The 16538-nt window shown below is 47.2% G+C and overlaps 1 protein-coding gene across 2 annotated transcripts in view; it reads left to right on the plus strand.

Moving 5' to 3' along the window:
- The first annotated feature begins 108 nt into the window (after nt 1–108).
- The window catches only part of LOC124022363 (Kv channel-interacting protein 2-like), a 32664-nt gene continuing 16234 nt past the window's right edge, over nt 109–16538 (plus strand). The window contains exon 1 of one of the 2 annotated variants that reach the window (XM_046337289.1): nt 109–829. In XM_046337289.1, the coding sequence (XP_046193245.1) occupies nt 757–829 (73 nt within the window). In that variant the 5' untranslated portion in view covers nt 109–756. Of the gene's footprint in view, nt 830–14282; nt 15571–16538 lie in introns of those variants that run through there. The other variant, XM_046337290.1, reaches the window with a different exon arrangement.

Raw genomic sequence — 16538 nt, forward strand, 5'->3', positions numbered from 1 at the left:
GAGTAGTATTTTACTGGGTGACTTTTACTTGACTCATTTTCTATTAAGGGATCTACTTTTACTCAAGTATGACAGTTGCGTACTTTCCCCACCACTGACAGTATACAGGGAACAGGTTTCCATTTGGGAGCCACTGTCTCCGCGGGGTGATTCTCACCGTCGGGTGAATCCATTGTCTACAGCCGTTGAGCTGAGTGGGTTTTTCTCAAAGACATCTGAGGTCAACTGCTAATTTCTCTCTTTTATCCTCAGTCGATATACGAAACAACTGTCAGGAACCAAGGGAATTACAACAAGATTTGACGATTTCAACCAACTCAATGTCATTATTATGTATCCTATAAAGTAACCATCTATATTATTTTGAGGTTTAATTGAAGTTTTGTGGGTAAGCTGTAGAATTGAATGTGCTGTGAAGCTTGTAGGCTAGTTGTCTAACAGGCTCCGTGCGAGGTTGTTTACATTTAGACAGGGGTGCGCAGCGTGAGGACGTGAGAGCGTCGAGAGCAGTTGACAGGTTCACTGTCGCCGAAGTTGGTGTTCTTCTGACGAACGGGAAAGGAACACTCCGAAAAATATTTGATTCGGTGCTTTTAAAAAAATATAATTTGGTTATTTTCCCTTTTATCATTGAATAACGTGTGAAATGTAGCTGGAATGAACCGGAGTGAGTAACCCTGGAACCAAGGGAGAAGGAGAGAGAGAGAGAGAGAGAGGGATATTTCACCAGTGGTTTGGTAAGCACTTCTCCCGAACATGAAGGAGAAAAGTCGGGATCAGAGCTTTTCTGACTCCCGGGAACTAGACGGGTCTTATGATCCGCTCACCGGTAAGTAGATCATCATTTTCCTTTTCGTTTGGATTAATAATTGCAATGGATAAAAACATTGAAAATATATGCTAGTTGAAGTATGTTGGTTTTGTTAGTTTGCTGACCTGGTTTTTGGTAGGCTATCTTCTCTGTCTCTGGACATGACGTCCTTATAATAACAATAATCATTATGTAAATGATGTGCTTCATTTGGTGGCCCATCACTGACTTAAATCAACCTATTAACAGCATGGTAACGGTGCTGCACAAAGCAAAGTGGAGGACAATCAAATATGTGTTTCAAGCTGAAATAATCGGACAGATGGGCCAGTAATAAACTTCTTCCCTCATAGCGTTTAATTTTTGTTGTTTATGACACAGCGCGTGCCGCGTGGCCTGATTTGATGAGTCAGCAGCAGCGGTTTAACCGTCCGACTCCATCCCGGACCCCGCGCGGTAGTTTGACGCGCGGGCGGGAGAAATGGGATCCACCGATATGGATAATTTCCCTGCCTAGTCATACATTCTGCCGGCTCTCGCGCCACGGGCAACCGACCAAGGTCACTGTTAAGGGCGCCCTGGGATAATGGCACGGGCGGAAAATGAATGAATGAGGCGTCTAATCACTGTTGATTTTAGGGGGTTGTTTCTAACGAATGATGAACAGTCTATTGTTAGTTAGCGGACGAGAGCTGCATCTCAATCGTCTAAGGTTGCGCCGTCTCTCCTCATCTCCTCTCCTCCATTTATAGTCAAATATATTGAGAGAGGTGAAAACATGTAGACTGAGGTATTCTCTCGAGACATAAGGTTTGCTTCCGGCAATGTATCCATGCTCCAGGCTTACGACCAGGTCTGAGGTGCTGAAACAAGCCGAGTCACGTGGCGCTCTCCATGGTCCTGAACATAGAAATATCATCCATTCCATTTCTATGGTCCTTGTTGTGTTTGGAGTTTGGTCTGTTTGAATGGGAGAGAGGTGGGATTGGTTGTTCCTTCCTTCCTTCCTTCCTTCCTTCCTTCCTTCCTTCCTTCCTTCCTTCCTTCCTTCCTTCCTTCCTTCCTTCCTTCCTTCCTTCCTTCCTTCCTTCCTTCCTTCCTTGATGTCCTTCCTTTCTTCCTTCCTCTGTTCGATGTATTGGTGGAAGTGGTATGTTTCTAACTCAACCATCTCTCTCACTTATTAGGGGACATTTTAAGGAGAGGAGATGAGGAAAGGAAGCTAGTTAAGCCAAGAGAATATTGTCACAAAGCCCTTGGCTCACTATGAGTGTGATCCAATGACAGACACGTTTGTCCATCAAATGTCACAATTTGAGGTGCCTCAGTCTGTTAGCAACAATTTCCACCTCCCAACTGTTGTTGTACTGTTCTTCCCTTGACTGTGGTTGCATGCCAAATGGCACCCTATTCCCTATATAGTGCACTACGTCTGGGTCAAAGTAGTGCTTTATGTAGGGAATAGGGTGCCGTTTGGAGGCTCAGCCTGGGAAGATAAACGTGTCATTTGAGACAAGGAGGGATCAGCCAATGTTTGGTTGCAGACACACTCATATTCATTTTCTATTTAATGCTCTGTGTGTGTGTGTGTGTGTGTGTGTGTGTGTGTGTGTGTGTGTGTGTGTGTGTGTGTGTGTGTGTGTGTGTGTGTGTGTGTGTGTGTGTGTGTGTGTGTGTGTGTGTGTGTGTGTGTGTGTGTGTGTGTGTGTGTGTGTGTGTGTGTGTGTGTGTGTGTGTGTGTGTGTGTGTACGTGTCTGTGTGTGTGTGTGTGTACGTCTGTCTGTGTGTGTGTGTGTCTGTGTCTGTCTGTGTGTGTGTGTGTGTCTGTGTCGGTCAGTGTGTGTGTGTGTGTGTGTGTCTGTGTCTGTCTGTCTGTCTGTCTGTCTGTCTGTCTGTCTGTCTGTCTGTCTGTCTGTCTGTCTGTCTGTCTGTCTGTCTGTCTGTCTGTCTGTCTGTCTGTCTGTCTGTCTGTCTGTCTGTCTGTCTGTCTGTCTGTCTGTCTGTCTGTCTGTCTGTCTGTCTGTCTGTCTGTCTGTCTGTCTGTCTGTCTGTCTGTCTGTCTGTCTGTCTGTCTGTCTGTCTGTCTGTCTGTCTGTCTGTCTGTCTGTCTGTCTGTCTGTCTGTCTGTCTGTCTGTCTGTCTGTCTGTCTGTCTGTCTGTCTGTCTGTCTGTCTGTCTGTCTGTCTGTCTGTCTGTCTGTCTGTCTGTCTGTCTGTCTGTCTGTCTGTCTGTCTGTCTGTCTGTCTGTCTGTCTGTCTGTCTGTCTGTCTGTCTGTCTGTCTGTCTGTCTGTCTGTCTGTCTGTCTGTCTGTCTGTCTGTCTGTCTGTCTGTCTGTCTGTCTGTCTGTCTGTCTGTCTGTCTGTCTGTCTGTCTGTCTGTCTGTCTGTCTGTCTGTCTGTCTGTGTGTGTCTGTGTGTCTGTGTGTGTGTGTGTGTGTGTGTCTGCTCCGATAACTCTAGTCTTTTGTTCTCTCTGACAGATTGTCAAACAGCTCCCGAAATACTGCAATTCTCATTCTACAAAAGTCTCTGATAACGCAATCATTATTTGATCATTTACAGGAAGGAGTGTTAGACAGCGAGTGCATCCCAAATGGATCCCTATTGAGTGCATAGGGTCCTGGTCAAAGGTAGTGCACTATGTAGGGAACAGGCTGCCATCTGGGACTCAGATGTTAGACGGCAGACTTTGATATGGTGATAGATCTGGTCCCAGATCAGTTTGTGCTGGTCCCAGATCAGTTTGTGCTGGTCCCAGATCAGTTTGTGCTGGTCCCAGATCAGTTTGTGCTGGTCCCAGATCAGTTTGTGCTGGTCCCAGATCAGTTTGTGCTGGTCCCAGATCAGTTTGTGCTGGTCCCAGATCAGTTTGTGCTGGTCCCAGATCAGTTTGTGCTCATGTTTGGCATGACAGTTCTATAATGAGTTGGAAGAGAGAACTAGAAGTGTTTATTTCCAGTCCACCGGTGTGTCTGTTCATCAGAAGGGATTGCTAATGGTACCTTCATGTGTACAACATTACTGTTCCCAGATGTTTTATTCATTAGATTTTATGTAGATGTTATTTTTTTCCAAACGCTATATTTGTTTAGGTGGAAAGGAATGTTTGTATCCTGTGTATTTGACTGTGATTTGTGGCCGTCTCACCAAGCTAAGTTAAGATGGATGGTTGAATAGATGAGTGAAAATGGATGAATAGATGAGTGAAAAATGGATGGATGGATGAGTGAAAGATGGATGGATGGATGAGTGAAAATGGATGGATGGATGAGTGAAAGATGGATGAATAGATGAGTGAAAGATGGATGGATGGATGAGTGAAAGATGGATGGATGGATGAGTGAAAATGGATGAATAGATGAGTGAAAAATGAATGGATGGATGAGTGAAAGATGGATGAATAGATGAGTGAAAATGGATGGATGGATGAGTGAAAGATGGATGAATAGATGAGTGAAAGATGGATGGATGGATGAGTGAAAGATGGATGGATGGATGAGTGAAAATGGATGAATAGATGAGTGAAAAATGAATGGATGGATGAGTGAAAGATGGATGAATAGATGAGTGAAAAATGAATGGATGGATGAAGGAGTGAAAGATGAATGACTGTATATCCTCTATTTCTCAGAGGGTTAAACATGCTACATGAGTGTGTGTGTGTTCCTCCATCTTGTGTGTGTCTTGCATCAATAACTTCAGGTGGATAACAACAAATAAAAAATGATGAATAATAATGATGAAGCGATATAAAGAGATCATCATGAGAACATGTTTGTTTTATTATCCTTGTGGCACCAAACAACTGATTTCCATTCAGAATCCCATTGTCCCTAACCCCTAAACATGACCCCTAAACATGACCCCTAAACATGACCCCTAACCCCTAAACATGACCCCTAACCCCTAAACATGACCCCTAACCCCTAAACATGACCCCTAACCCCTAAACATGACCCCTAACCCCTAAACATGACCCCTAACCCCTAAACATGACCCCTAACCCCTAAACATGACCCCTAACCCCTAAACATGACCCCTAACCCCTAAACTAACCCCTAAACATGACCCCTAACCCCTAAACATGACCCCTAACCCCTAAACATGAACCCTAACCCCTAAACATGAACCCTAACCCCTAAACATGACCCCTAACCCCTAAACATGACCCCTAACCCCTAAACATGACCCCTAACCCCTAAACATGACCCCTAACCCCTAAACATAACCCCTAACCCCTAAACATGACCCCTAACCCCTAAACATAACCCCTAACCATGACCCCTAACCCCTAAACATGACCCCTAAACATAACCCCTAACCCCTAAACATGACCCCTAACCCCTAAACATAACCCCTAAACATAAACCCTAACCCCTAAACATAACCCCTAACCCCTAAACATGACCCTAACCCCTAAACATAACCCCTAACCATGACCCCTAACCCCTAAACATAACCCCTAACCCCCCTAAACATAACCCCTAAACATAAACCCTAACCCCTAAACATAACCCCTAACCCCTAAACATGACCTCTAACCCCTAAACATAACCCCTAACCATGACCCCTAACCCCTAACCATGACCCCTAACCCCTAAACATAACCCCTAACCATAACCCCGAAACATGACTCCTAAACATAACCCCTAAACATAACCCCTAACCCCTAAACATGACCACTAACCCCTAAACATAACCACTAACCCCTAAACATAACCCCTAACCCCTAAACATGACCCCTAAACATAACCCCTAACCCCTAAACATGTTGGATGGGTAGATCAGAGAGCTAGAGATCTGTTTCATTGGCTGTTTGTGGTGAACACTGTATGTTGGATGGGTAGATCAGAGAGCTAGAGATCTGTTTCATTGGCTGTTTGTGGTGAACACTGTATGTTGGATGGGTAGATCAGAGAGCTAGAGATCTGTTTCATTGGCTGTTTGTGGTGAACACTGTATGTTGGATGGGTAGATCAGAGAGCTGGAGATCTGTTTGTGGTGAACACTGTATGTTGGATGGGTAGATCAGAGAGCTAGAGATCTGTTTGTGGTGAACACTGTATGTTGGATGGGTAGATCAGAGAGCTAGAGATCTGTTTGTGGTGAACTGTTTTGGATGGGTAGAACACTCTGTTTGTGGTGAACACTGTTGTTGGATGGGTAGATCAGAGAGCTAGAGATCTGTTTCATTGGCTGTTTGTGAACACTGTATGTTGGATGGGTGATCAGGAGCTAGAGATCTGTTTCATTGAGCTGTTTGATCTGTTTGGGTAGATCAGAGAGCTAGAGATCTGTTGTTTGTGGTGAACACTGTATGTTGGATGGGTAGATCAGAGAGCTAGAGATCTGTTTGTGGGGAACACTGTTGGATGTTGGATGGGTAATCAGAGAGCTAGAGATCTGTTTGTGGGGAACAACACTAGAGATCTGTATGTTGGATGGGTAGATCAGAGAGCTAGAGATCTGTTTGTGGGGAACACTGTATGTTGGATGGGTAGATCAGAGAGCTAGAGATCTGTTTCATTGGCACTGTTTGGATGGGTAGATCAGAGAGCTAGAGATCTGTTTGTGGTGAACACTGTATGTTGGATGGGTAGATCAGAGAGCTAGAGATCTGTTTGTGTTTGTGAACACTGTATGTTGGGGTAGATGGAGCTAGAGATCTGTTTGTGGTGAACACTGTATGTTGGATGGGTAGATCAGCTGGAGATCTGTTTGTGGGGAACACTGTATGTTGGATGGGTAGATCAGAGAGCTAGAGATCTGTTTGTGGGGAACACTGTATGTTGGATGGGTAGATCAGAGAGCTAGAGATCTGTTTGTGGTGAACACTGTATGTTGGATGGGTAGATCAGAGAGCTAGAGATCTGTTTGTGGGGAACACTGTATGTTGGATGGGTAGATCAGAGAGCTAGAGATCTGTTTGTGGTGAACACTGTATGTTGGATGGGTAGATCAGAGAGCTAGAGATCTGTTTGTGGGGAACACTGTATGTTGGATGGGTAGATCAGAGAGCTAGAGATCTGTTTGTGGGGAACACTGTATGTTGGATGGGTAGATCAGAGAGCTAGAGATCTGTTTGTGGTGAACACTGTATGTTGGATGGGTAGATCAGAGAGCTAGAGATCTGTTTCATTGGCTGCGTCTCAGTCCACTGACGTAACACTTCCACGTCTGCTGTGACTGAGCTGGAGGGGGGTTTGTCAGACCATGAGACATCTCCAAAAACGCTCTTCTCACAACATCGTCTGAACGCTTTGGCCTACAAACCCATCGGTGGAAAGATGAGACTCTCATGAACATGATGGTGTTCGTTGTTCTGCTCTACGACCCCGACTAGTGTTTTGGGACTCGTCTGAAGTCTGTCGTGTCCAGTGTTGGCAACACACTACTACTATAACCCCTCTGTGTAAAGGTGAGATTCTCACTAACACATGTTGGTTGGTCCCCCAGTACCAGTTGAAAAACATTCTGGAAGTATATATATTATAGTATATATTGAGACAGTTTAGTGCACAAAATAAGGGGTTAAATACATAAAAAAAATAATTATAATAAAAAAATGTTTGTTTCCTGATTTCTCAGATATAGGACTGACACTTCAGAATAAACTTCCTTTAGATTTTTTGGGGGGACTATCTATCCATTGTTCCTTGAAGTGAATCTGTTATTCAATGTGTTTGTATGGGCTGATAGCAGTAAGGCCAAATACATGTTTTCATCAAATCATTATTTTCATATATTTTTTTATACTTCAAGGGGTCTTAAAATTCAAAATCAAATAGCAAAATGATCCTTGGTATGACCTTCTTAAAACAATTCCATATAGCTTAGTAGAACCCCTTCCCCCGGGTTAGACAGGGCTAAGACCCTGGGGGGTTAAGCCTATCCCAACCTTAACCCTTACCTCAACCATTTGGAGTTAATGCCTAACCTTTAGCATTCTGAGTTAAGGCCTAAACTTAACCTTCAACACTTTGAAATGTTTGAGGAACTTGGATGTGTGATTGTGATGTGAGAGCGTGTTGCTTTCATAACCCTAGTTTGAATCGCTCCTCTCTTTCCCACGGTAAATTAAATATATATAGCTAAATATATTAAATATATAGCTCTATAACATCACAGAAACCTGCATCGCCGGCTCAGATCTGAATCTCAGATTGGTAATCAATGGGATTCCTGGAGGGGCCTCAGTCAGAGTGTGTGTGTGTGTGTGTGTGTGTGTGTGTGTGTGTGTGTGTGTGTGTGTGTGTGTGTGTGTGTGTGTGTGTGTGTGTGTGTGTGTGTGTGTGTGTGTGTGTGTGTGTGTGTGTGTGTGTGTGTGTGTGTGTGTGTGTGTAAGGTAAGTGTGTGTGTGTATCAGTGTACTGTGTGTGGTTTGCAGTTCAGAACGTTGGGACCACGGGCCACATAGGAGCTGTCAATCACACGACAGCACAGCAGCTGGCCTGCTATGGAAAAACAAACAGAGATATACACACACGCACGCATGCACACTTATGAATAAAACACACACACAGGAAACAATGCATGTGAGGACACACACACATACTCATGTTGGAGAAAAATAGTTCTCGTAGGAATAAATAATGTTTAGCCTCTCTGACATTTAACTTCTCTTCAGATAATCCCCTGTTTAAACCACATAGACAGAGAGAGACAGAGAGAGACAGAGAGAGACAGAGAGACACAGAGAGACAGAGCCAGAGAGAGGGGGAGAGAGGGAGGGAGAGAGTTGGAGGGAGAGAGAGAGACCGAGAGAGAGGGGGAGAGAAGGAAAGAGAGGGAGAGAGTTGGAGGGAGAGAGAGAGACCGAGAGAGAGGGGGAGAGAAGGAAAAAGAGGGAGAGAGAGAGACCGAGAGGGGGAGAGAAGGAAAAAGCGGGAGAGAGTTGGAGGTAGAAAGAGACCGAGAGAGAGGGGGAGAGAAGGAAAAAGAGGGAGAGAGTTGGAGGTAGAAAGAGACCGAGAGAGAGAGGGAGAGAAGGAAAGAGAGGGAGAGAGTTGGAGGGAGAGAGAGACACCGAGAGAGAGGGGGAGAGAAGGAAAAAGAGGGAGAGAGTTGGAGGGAGAGAGAGACCGAGATAATGAAAGAGAGGGAGAGAGAGAGACAGAGAGAAGGAAAGAGAGGGAGAGAGTTGGAGGGAGAGAGAGAGAGACCGAGAGAAGGAAAGAGAGGGAGAGAGGAGGGAGAGAGACAGATGTTTGGGAGTCTCTGCTGTTTAGCCTCTCTGACCTCCGCTTCATATTATCCCCATGTTTATATCATGTTAGATTAGGGAGGCTATCACTCTTCTCATCCAGTCTGTGTCTATGTGTCTGTGTGTCTGTCTGTGTGTGTGTGTGTGTGTCTGTCTGTGTGTATGTTTGTTTGTGTGTGTGTCTCTCTCTGTGTGTCTGTGTGTGTGTGTTCTATCTCTCCTCTTCATCTCTTCCTGTCTCTTTTCCACCACACTGAGCCTTGGCCTTATTGAGGTCGTTTGGCCACAGTTCAATCCCTCCATTCAGGGCAGATGGCATTGGCGCTGTGTGTGTGTGTGTGTGTGTTTGTTTATGTCTGTGTGTGTGTGTGTGTTTGTGTCTCTGTGTGTGTACTTCAGCTGCATCAATTACACAAGCCTCACTTTCATTATTCGTTACACAACATGGATTGTTATACAATGGGGAGGGATGTGTTCATTAGGTACCAGACGGACAAAAACGCACTGAAACAGGGAGGGGTCTACCTAGACTTTTGTAATGAGAAACGCTCATTTGTAGTTTTACATTCCAAAACGTTTTTTGTTGCGTGTCCTGATGAACACAACACTGGCAAGCATAACCAAATGGTTTAAACTCACTCTTAGGTCATGAATTTAGGCTTTTTGTTTTTTAAGCTGCTGTCCTGATTGTCCCTCATCTGTTCCTGTAGGACTGACTTCAATAGCCCCCTGTTCTTGATTAAGCCCTTGACCATGTGACCTGGAAAACTCAGGGTCCAAATTATGATCATTGACTTCAAGGGGACTATAGGTACACAGAGGACTGTGTGTGTGTGTGTGTGTGTGTGTGTGTGTGTGTGTGTGTGTGTGTGTGTGTGTGTGTGTGTGTGTGTGTGTGTGTGTGTGTGTGTGTGTGTGTGTGTGTGTGTGTGTGTGTGTGTTCATGTGAGAAACCACAGTTATTTAACCTTACTAAATTACATCATTTTACCTTTATTTAACGAGGCAAGTCAGTTAAGAACAAATTCTTATTTACAATGCCAGCCTGGGAACAGCGGGTTAACTGCCTTGTTCAGGGGCAGAACGACAGATTTTGTCAGCTCAGGGATTCGGTTACTGGCCCAACGCTCTAACCACTAGGCTACCTGTCTCTAACCACTAGGCTACCTGTCTCTAACCACTAGGCTACCTGTCTCTAACCACTAGGCTACCTGTCTCTAACCACTAGGCTACCTGTCTCTAACCACTAGGCTACCTGTCTCTAACCACTAGGCTACCTGTCTCTAACCACTAGGCTACATGTCTCTAACCACTAGGCTACCTGTCTCTAACCACTAGGCTACCTGTCTCTAACCACTAGGCTACCTGTCTCTAACCACTAGGCTACATGTCTCTAACCACTAGGCTACCTGTCTCTAACCACTAGGCTACCTGTTTCTAACCACTGGCTCTCTAACCACTAGGCTACCTGTCTCTAACCACTAGGCTACCTGTCTCTAACCACTAGGCTACCTGTCTCTAACCACTAGGCTACCTGTCTCTAACCACTAGGCTACCTGTCTCTAACCACTAGGCTACCTGTCTCTAACCACTAGGCTACCTGTCTCTAACCACTAGGCTACCTGTCTCTAACCACTAGGCTACCTGTCTCTAACCACTAGGCTACCTGTCTCTAACCACTAGGCTACCTGTCTCTAACCACTAGGCTTCCTGTCCCTAACCACTAGGCTACCTGTCTCTAACCACTAGGCTACCTGTCTCTAACCACTAGGCTACCTGTCTCTAACCACTAGGCTACCTGTCTCTAACCACTAGGCTACCTGTCTCTAACCACTAGGCTACATGTCTCTAACCACTAGGCTACCTGTCTCTAACCACTAGGCTACCTGTCTCTAACCACTAGGCTACCTGTCTCTCAACCACTAGGCTACCTGTCTCTAACCACTAGGCTACCTGTCTCTAACCACTAGGCTACCTGTCTCTGTGGTTTAAACAGGGGATTAAACTAGGCTACCTGTCTCTAACCACTAGGCTACCTGTCTCTAACCACTAGGCTACCTGTCCCTAACCACTAGGCTACCTGTCTCTAACCACTAGGCTACCTGTCTCTAACCACTAGGCTACCTGTCTCTAACCACTAGGCTACCTGTCTCTAACCACTAGGCTACCTGTCTCTAACCAATAGGCTACCTGTCTCTAACCAATAGGCTACCTGTCTCTAACCACTAGGCTACCTGTCCCTAACCACTAGGCTACCTGTCTCTAACCACTAGGCTACCTGTCCCTAACCACTAGGCTACCTGTCTCTAACCACTAGGCTACCTGTCTCTAACCACTAGGCTACCTGCCGCCTGAATAAAACTTGTCTCGTCATAAGCCTGCTGTAGTTATTATGGTACATGATAGTCCCAAATGGCACCCTATTCACTATTTAGTGCACTACCATTGACCCTGGTCAAAAGTAGTGCACTCTATAGGGAATAGGAAGCCAGTTGGGAGTGGAACAAACCCAGGTGTTCTCGTTTGAAGCGGATGTTTTTGCCACAAAGTAGCTCAACACTCCCACCTGGTGGAAGAAATGACATATAACATCCCCTCGAGGCTGACGACCTGCTGGGCTCACCAGGTGGCAACACTGTCTTATCAGACAGCAATCACTATGTATCAAGTGTCTCAGGGTCATAGTGCTGGTCTAGGATCAGGTCCCACCCCCTGTCCATATACTCATATCAATTATGATCTAAAAGGCCAAACTGATTCTAGATCAGTACTCCTACTCTTTGAGGCTTTGTGGATACGGGCCCAGGTCCCTCCTGTCCATAAGGTCTTATTGATTATGATCTAATCAAGGTTTAACTGATCCTAGACCAGTACTGATACAGCTTGATATATACAGCCACAGATTGTACAATATGCTCAAAGTAGAACAGCCTTATTAATAATGTGTATTGTTTCCCTCTGTGATGTTGTAGGAGCTTGATGTGGAATATAATCAATTCACCTCTACACACTGATCTAAGGCCTGTTTTACATTTCATTCTCTAATGGTTCAGATATGATGAGGTGAAACCGAGGAGAATGCACTTTGTGTTGGTTGGCCTTTAAACCGGTCGGTGTGGATTGTGACGTTTCCATGGCGATGATCATCAACTCTAATTCGCCAGCGGAGCAGAGAACGATAGAGAGAGAGAGAGATGTTAAATAAAAGGTGATTGAAAGAGAGAGGGAGGACAAATGATTATATAGAAGAGGGCGGAGAGAAGAGATTGATAGAGACAGATGAGTGTGAGATGTTTTCTGATCAAACAGAACGGCACATGAAGAAAGATCATCGGTCATATCTGTGCAAACACGAAGTGTTGCATCACCTCAAGCAAAGAGAGAGGAGAGGGGAGAGGGGAGAGAGGAGACTAGAGAGCAGAGAGAGAGGAGAGATAGAGGAGAGCAGAGCAGAGATGAGAGAGGAGAGCAGAGAGAGAGGAGAGATGAGAGAGGAGAGCAGAGAGAGAGGAGAGCAGAGAGAGGAGAGAGAGGAGAGCAGAGAGAGGAGAGAGAGGAGAGCAGAGCAGAGAGAGGAGAGCAGAGCAGAGAGAGGAGAGCAGAGAGTGAAAAGAGAGAGGAGAGCAGAGAGTGAAAAAAAGAGAGAGGAGAGCAAAAAGAGAGAGGAGAGAAGAGAGTGAAAAGAGAGAGGAGAGTAGAGAGTAGAGAGAGAGGAGAGATAGAGGAGAGCAGAGCAGAGATGAGAGAGGAGAGCAGAGAGAGAGGAGAGATGAGAGAGGAGAGAGGAGACTAGAGAGCAGAGAGAGGAGAGATAGAGGAGAGCAGAGCAGAGATGAGAGAGGAGAGCAGAGAGAGAGGAGAGATGAGAGAGGAGAGCAGAGAGAGAGGAGAGCAGAGAGAGGAGAGAGAGGAGAGCAGAGAGAGGAGAGAGAGGAGAGCAGAGCAGAGAGAGGAGAGCAGAGCAGAGAGAGGAGAGCAGAGAGTGAAAAGAGAGAGGAGAGCAGAGAGTGAAAAAAAGAGAGAGGAGAGCAAAAAGAGAGAGGAGAGAAGAGAGTAGAGAGAAGAGAGCAGAGAGAGAGGGGAGAGGAGAGCAGAGAGAGAGAGAGGGGAGAGGGGAGTGAAAAGGGAGAGGAGAGTAGAGAGTAGAGAGAAGAGAGCAGAGAGAGAGGGGAGAGGAGAGCAGAGAGAGAGAGAGGGGAGAGTTGAGTGAAAAGGGAGAGGAGAGCAGAGATAGAGAGAAGAGAGCAGAGAGAGAGGGGAGAGGAGAGCAGAGAGAGAGAGAGGGGAGAGGGGAGTGAAAAGGGAGAGGAGAGCAGAGATAGAGGAGAGCAGAGCAGAGAGAAGAGAGCAGAGAGAGAGGGGAGAGGAGATGAGAGCAGAGAGAGGAGAGAGGAGAGTGAAAAGAGAGAGGAGAGTAGAGATAGAGGAGAGCAGAGCAGAGAGAAGAGAGAAGAGAGCAGAGAGAGAGAGGGGAGAGGGGAGTGAAAAGGGAGAGGAGAGCAGAGCAGAGACAGAGCAGAGAGAGAGGAGAACAGAGAGAGGAGAGCAGAGAGAGAGGAGAGCAGAGAGAGAGGAGAGCAGAGAGAGAGGAGAGCAGAGAGAGAGAGGAGAGCAGAGAGAGAGAGGAGAGCAGAGAGAGAGAGGAGAGCAGAGAGAGAGGAGAGCAGAGAGAGAGGAGAGCAGAGAGTGAAGAGAGAGGAGAGCAGATAGTGAAAAGAGAGAGGAGAGCAGATAGTGAAAAGAGAGAGGAGAGCGAAAAGAGAGAGGAGAGTAGAGATAGAGGAGAGAAGAGAGCAGAGAGAGAGGGGAGAGGAGAGGAGAGCAGAGAGAGAGAGGGGAGAGGGGAGTGAAAAGGGAGAGGAGAGCAGAGATAGAGGAGAGCAGAGCAGAGAGAAGAGAGCAGAGAGAGAGGGGAGAGGAGATGAGAGCAGAGAGAGAGGAGAGAGGAGAGTGAAAAGAGAGAGGAGAGTAGAGATAGAGGAGAGTAGAGATAGAGGAGAGCAGAGCAGAGAGAGAGGAGAGCAGAGAGAGAGGAGAGCAGAGAGAGGAGAGCAGAGCAGAGAGAGAGGAGAGCAGAGCAGAGCAGAGAGAGAGGAAAGCAGAGAGAGAGGAGAGCAGAGAGAGAGGAGAGCAGAGAGAGAGGAGAGCAGAGAGAGCAGAGAGAGCAGAGCAGAGAGAGAGCAGAGCAGAGAGAGAGGAGAGGAGAGCAGAGCAGAGAGAGAGCAGAGCAGAGAGAGAGGAGAGCAGAGCAGAGAGAGAGGAGAGCAGAGCAGAGAGAGGAGAGGAGAGCAGAGCAGAGAGAGAGGTGTTTCACCACAAGGGAGAAAAAAAAGTAAAAGAGGAGGTAAAAAAAGAATCGAGAGGAAGAAGAGAAAGGGAGTGTTTCAATCACCACAAGAACTGGAACAAAGAACATGAGAGAAAGAGAAACATTGGGAGGAAGAAAGAAGAGAAGGAGAGAGAACATAACAATGAGACTTCCTTTTCTGACCCTTGACCTCTTGAGTGTGTCGCTTCGAGGTTTCCTACAGATACAGATCTAGGATCAGCTTCGCCTCCTCCAATCCTAAGCTTAACCATTAGTGGTGGAAATGCAAAACCGACCCAAGATCAGCACCTAAGGGGAATTTCACTTTGGGTGTGACAGATGGAGGAACACGGATTGGTTCGGTGTAGAGTGAAGTTGCCCCTAGGGTCAGTTTTGCATTTAAAGTTTTGATAAGGGGGTGAAGCTGATCCTAGAACTGGACCTAGAGATAACTTCACCCAGAGAGAGAGAGTGAGAAAGAGATTGATAGAGAGAGAGGAAAGAGAGATGCAGAAGACAGGGACAGAGAAAGAGAGAGAGATCCAGAGAGAGGAAGCCCTGGGGAGAGGACACAGTTTCCTCTTTAAGACCAGATCGCAACAAGTGGATCTGATTTGAACAAGCTCTCCAGGACCTGAGAGAGAGAAAGGAGAGAGGGAGAGAGGTAGTGAGAGAGTCAGACAGGGAGCAAGAGAGAGAGAGAGAGAGAGAGAGAAGGAGAGAGGGAGTGAGAGATACAGACAGGGAGAGACAAGGAGAGAGAGGAGAGAGGGAGTGAGAGATACAGACAGGGAGAGAGAGAGAGAGGGAGAAACATAGAAATTAAAAGACGTTTAGTTGCTGCTCATCTTGACCCAGACCCAGATGGAGATCCAGTCCTAACAGAGCTCTCTGTAGAGGAAGAGGAACTGAACTCCTTGAAAATAGGATTACAAACCCTGGACTACAATAGACCTGCGATTGTAGAGCCTCAACTACAGAACCCATAGAACCATAGGACCACTAACACAGAGAACTGCAACCTTACGACCATAACCTTAAACCTGCAACTACACAACCATAACCAACAATTGCAATCATAGAACCTTAGGAAAAGAACCTTAGGACTTCCGTAACCACAGAAACGTAACCTCACGACCACAACCAGAACACGGTCAGGATGGGCCATCGCAGAAGAAGATGCAAGAGACGACTCCTCAGGGTGGCCAGATACCTGTACCGCTGGTTCACTGGGACCCTGGTAGAAGGTACTGTAGGGGGATGGGGAGTGGGGGGAGAACACCAGGACCCTGGTAGAAGGTACTGTAGGGAGATGGGAGGGGGGGACACACCAGGACCCTGGTAGAAGGTACTGTAGGGGGGAGGACACCAGGACCCTGGTAGAAGGTACTGTAGGGAGAAGGGGGGGGGGGACACCAGGACCCTGGTAGAAGGTACTGTAGGGAGAAGGGGGTGGGGGGACACCAGGACCCTGGTAGAAGGTACTGTAGGGAGAAGGGGGGTGGGGGGACACCAGGACCCTGGTAGAAGGTACTGTAGGGAGAAGGGGGTGGGGGACACCAGGACCCTGGTAGAAGGTACTGTAGGGAGAAGGGGGTGGGGGGACACCAGGACCCTGGTAGAAGGTACTGTAGGGAGAAGGGGGGGGGGGGACACCAGGACCCTGGTAGAAGGTACTGTAGGGAGAAGGGGGGACACCCGGACCCTGGTAGAAGGTACTGTAGGGAGAAGGGGGGGGGAGAGGACACCAGGACCCTGGTAGAAGGTACTGTAGGGAGATGGGGGGTGGGGGGACACCAGGACCCTGGTAGAAGGTACTGTAGGGAGAAGGGGGGTGGGGGGACTCCAGGACCCTGGTAGAAGGTACTGTAGGGAGAAGGGGGGTGGGGGGACACCAGGACCCTGGTAGAAGGTACTGCAAGGGGATGGGGGGAGGACACCAGGACCCTGGTAGAAGGTACTGTAGGGAGAAGGGGGGGGGGGGACACCAGGACCCTGGTAGAAGGTACTGTAGGGAGAAGGGGGTGGGGGGGACACCAGGACCCTGGTAGAAGGTACTGTAGGGAGAAGGGGGGGGTGGGGGGACACCAGGACCCTGGTAGAAGGTACTGCAAGGGGATGGGGGAGAGGACACCAGGACCCTGGTAGAAGGTACTGTAGGGAGAAGGGGGGTGGGGGGACACCAGGACCCTGGTAGAAGGTACTGTAGGGAGAA

The sequence above is a fragment of the Oncorhynchus gorbuscha genome, unplaced genomic scaffold (genome assembly GCF_021184085.1).
Source record: "Oncorhynchus gorbuscha isolate QuinsamMale2020 ecotype Even-year unplaced genomic scaffold, OgorEven_v1.0 Un_scaffold_1360, whole genome shotgun sequence".
Classification (NCBI taxonomy): Eukaryota; Metazoa; Chordata; class Actinopteri; order Salmoniformes; family Salmonidae; genus Oncorhynchus; species Oncorhynchus gorbuscha.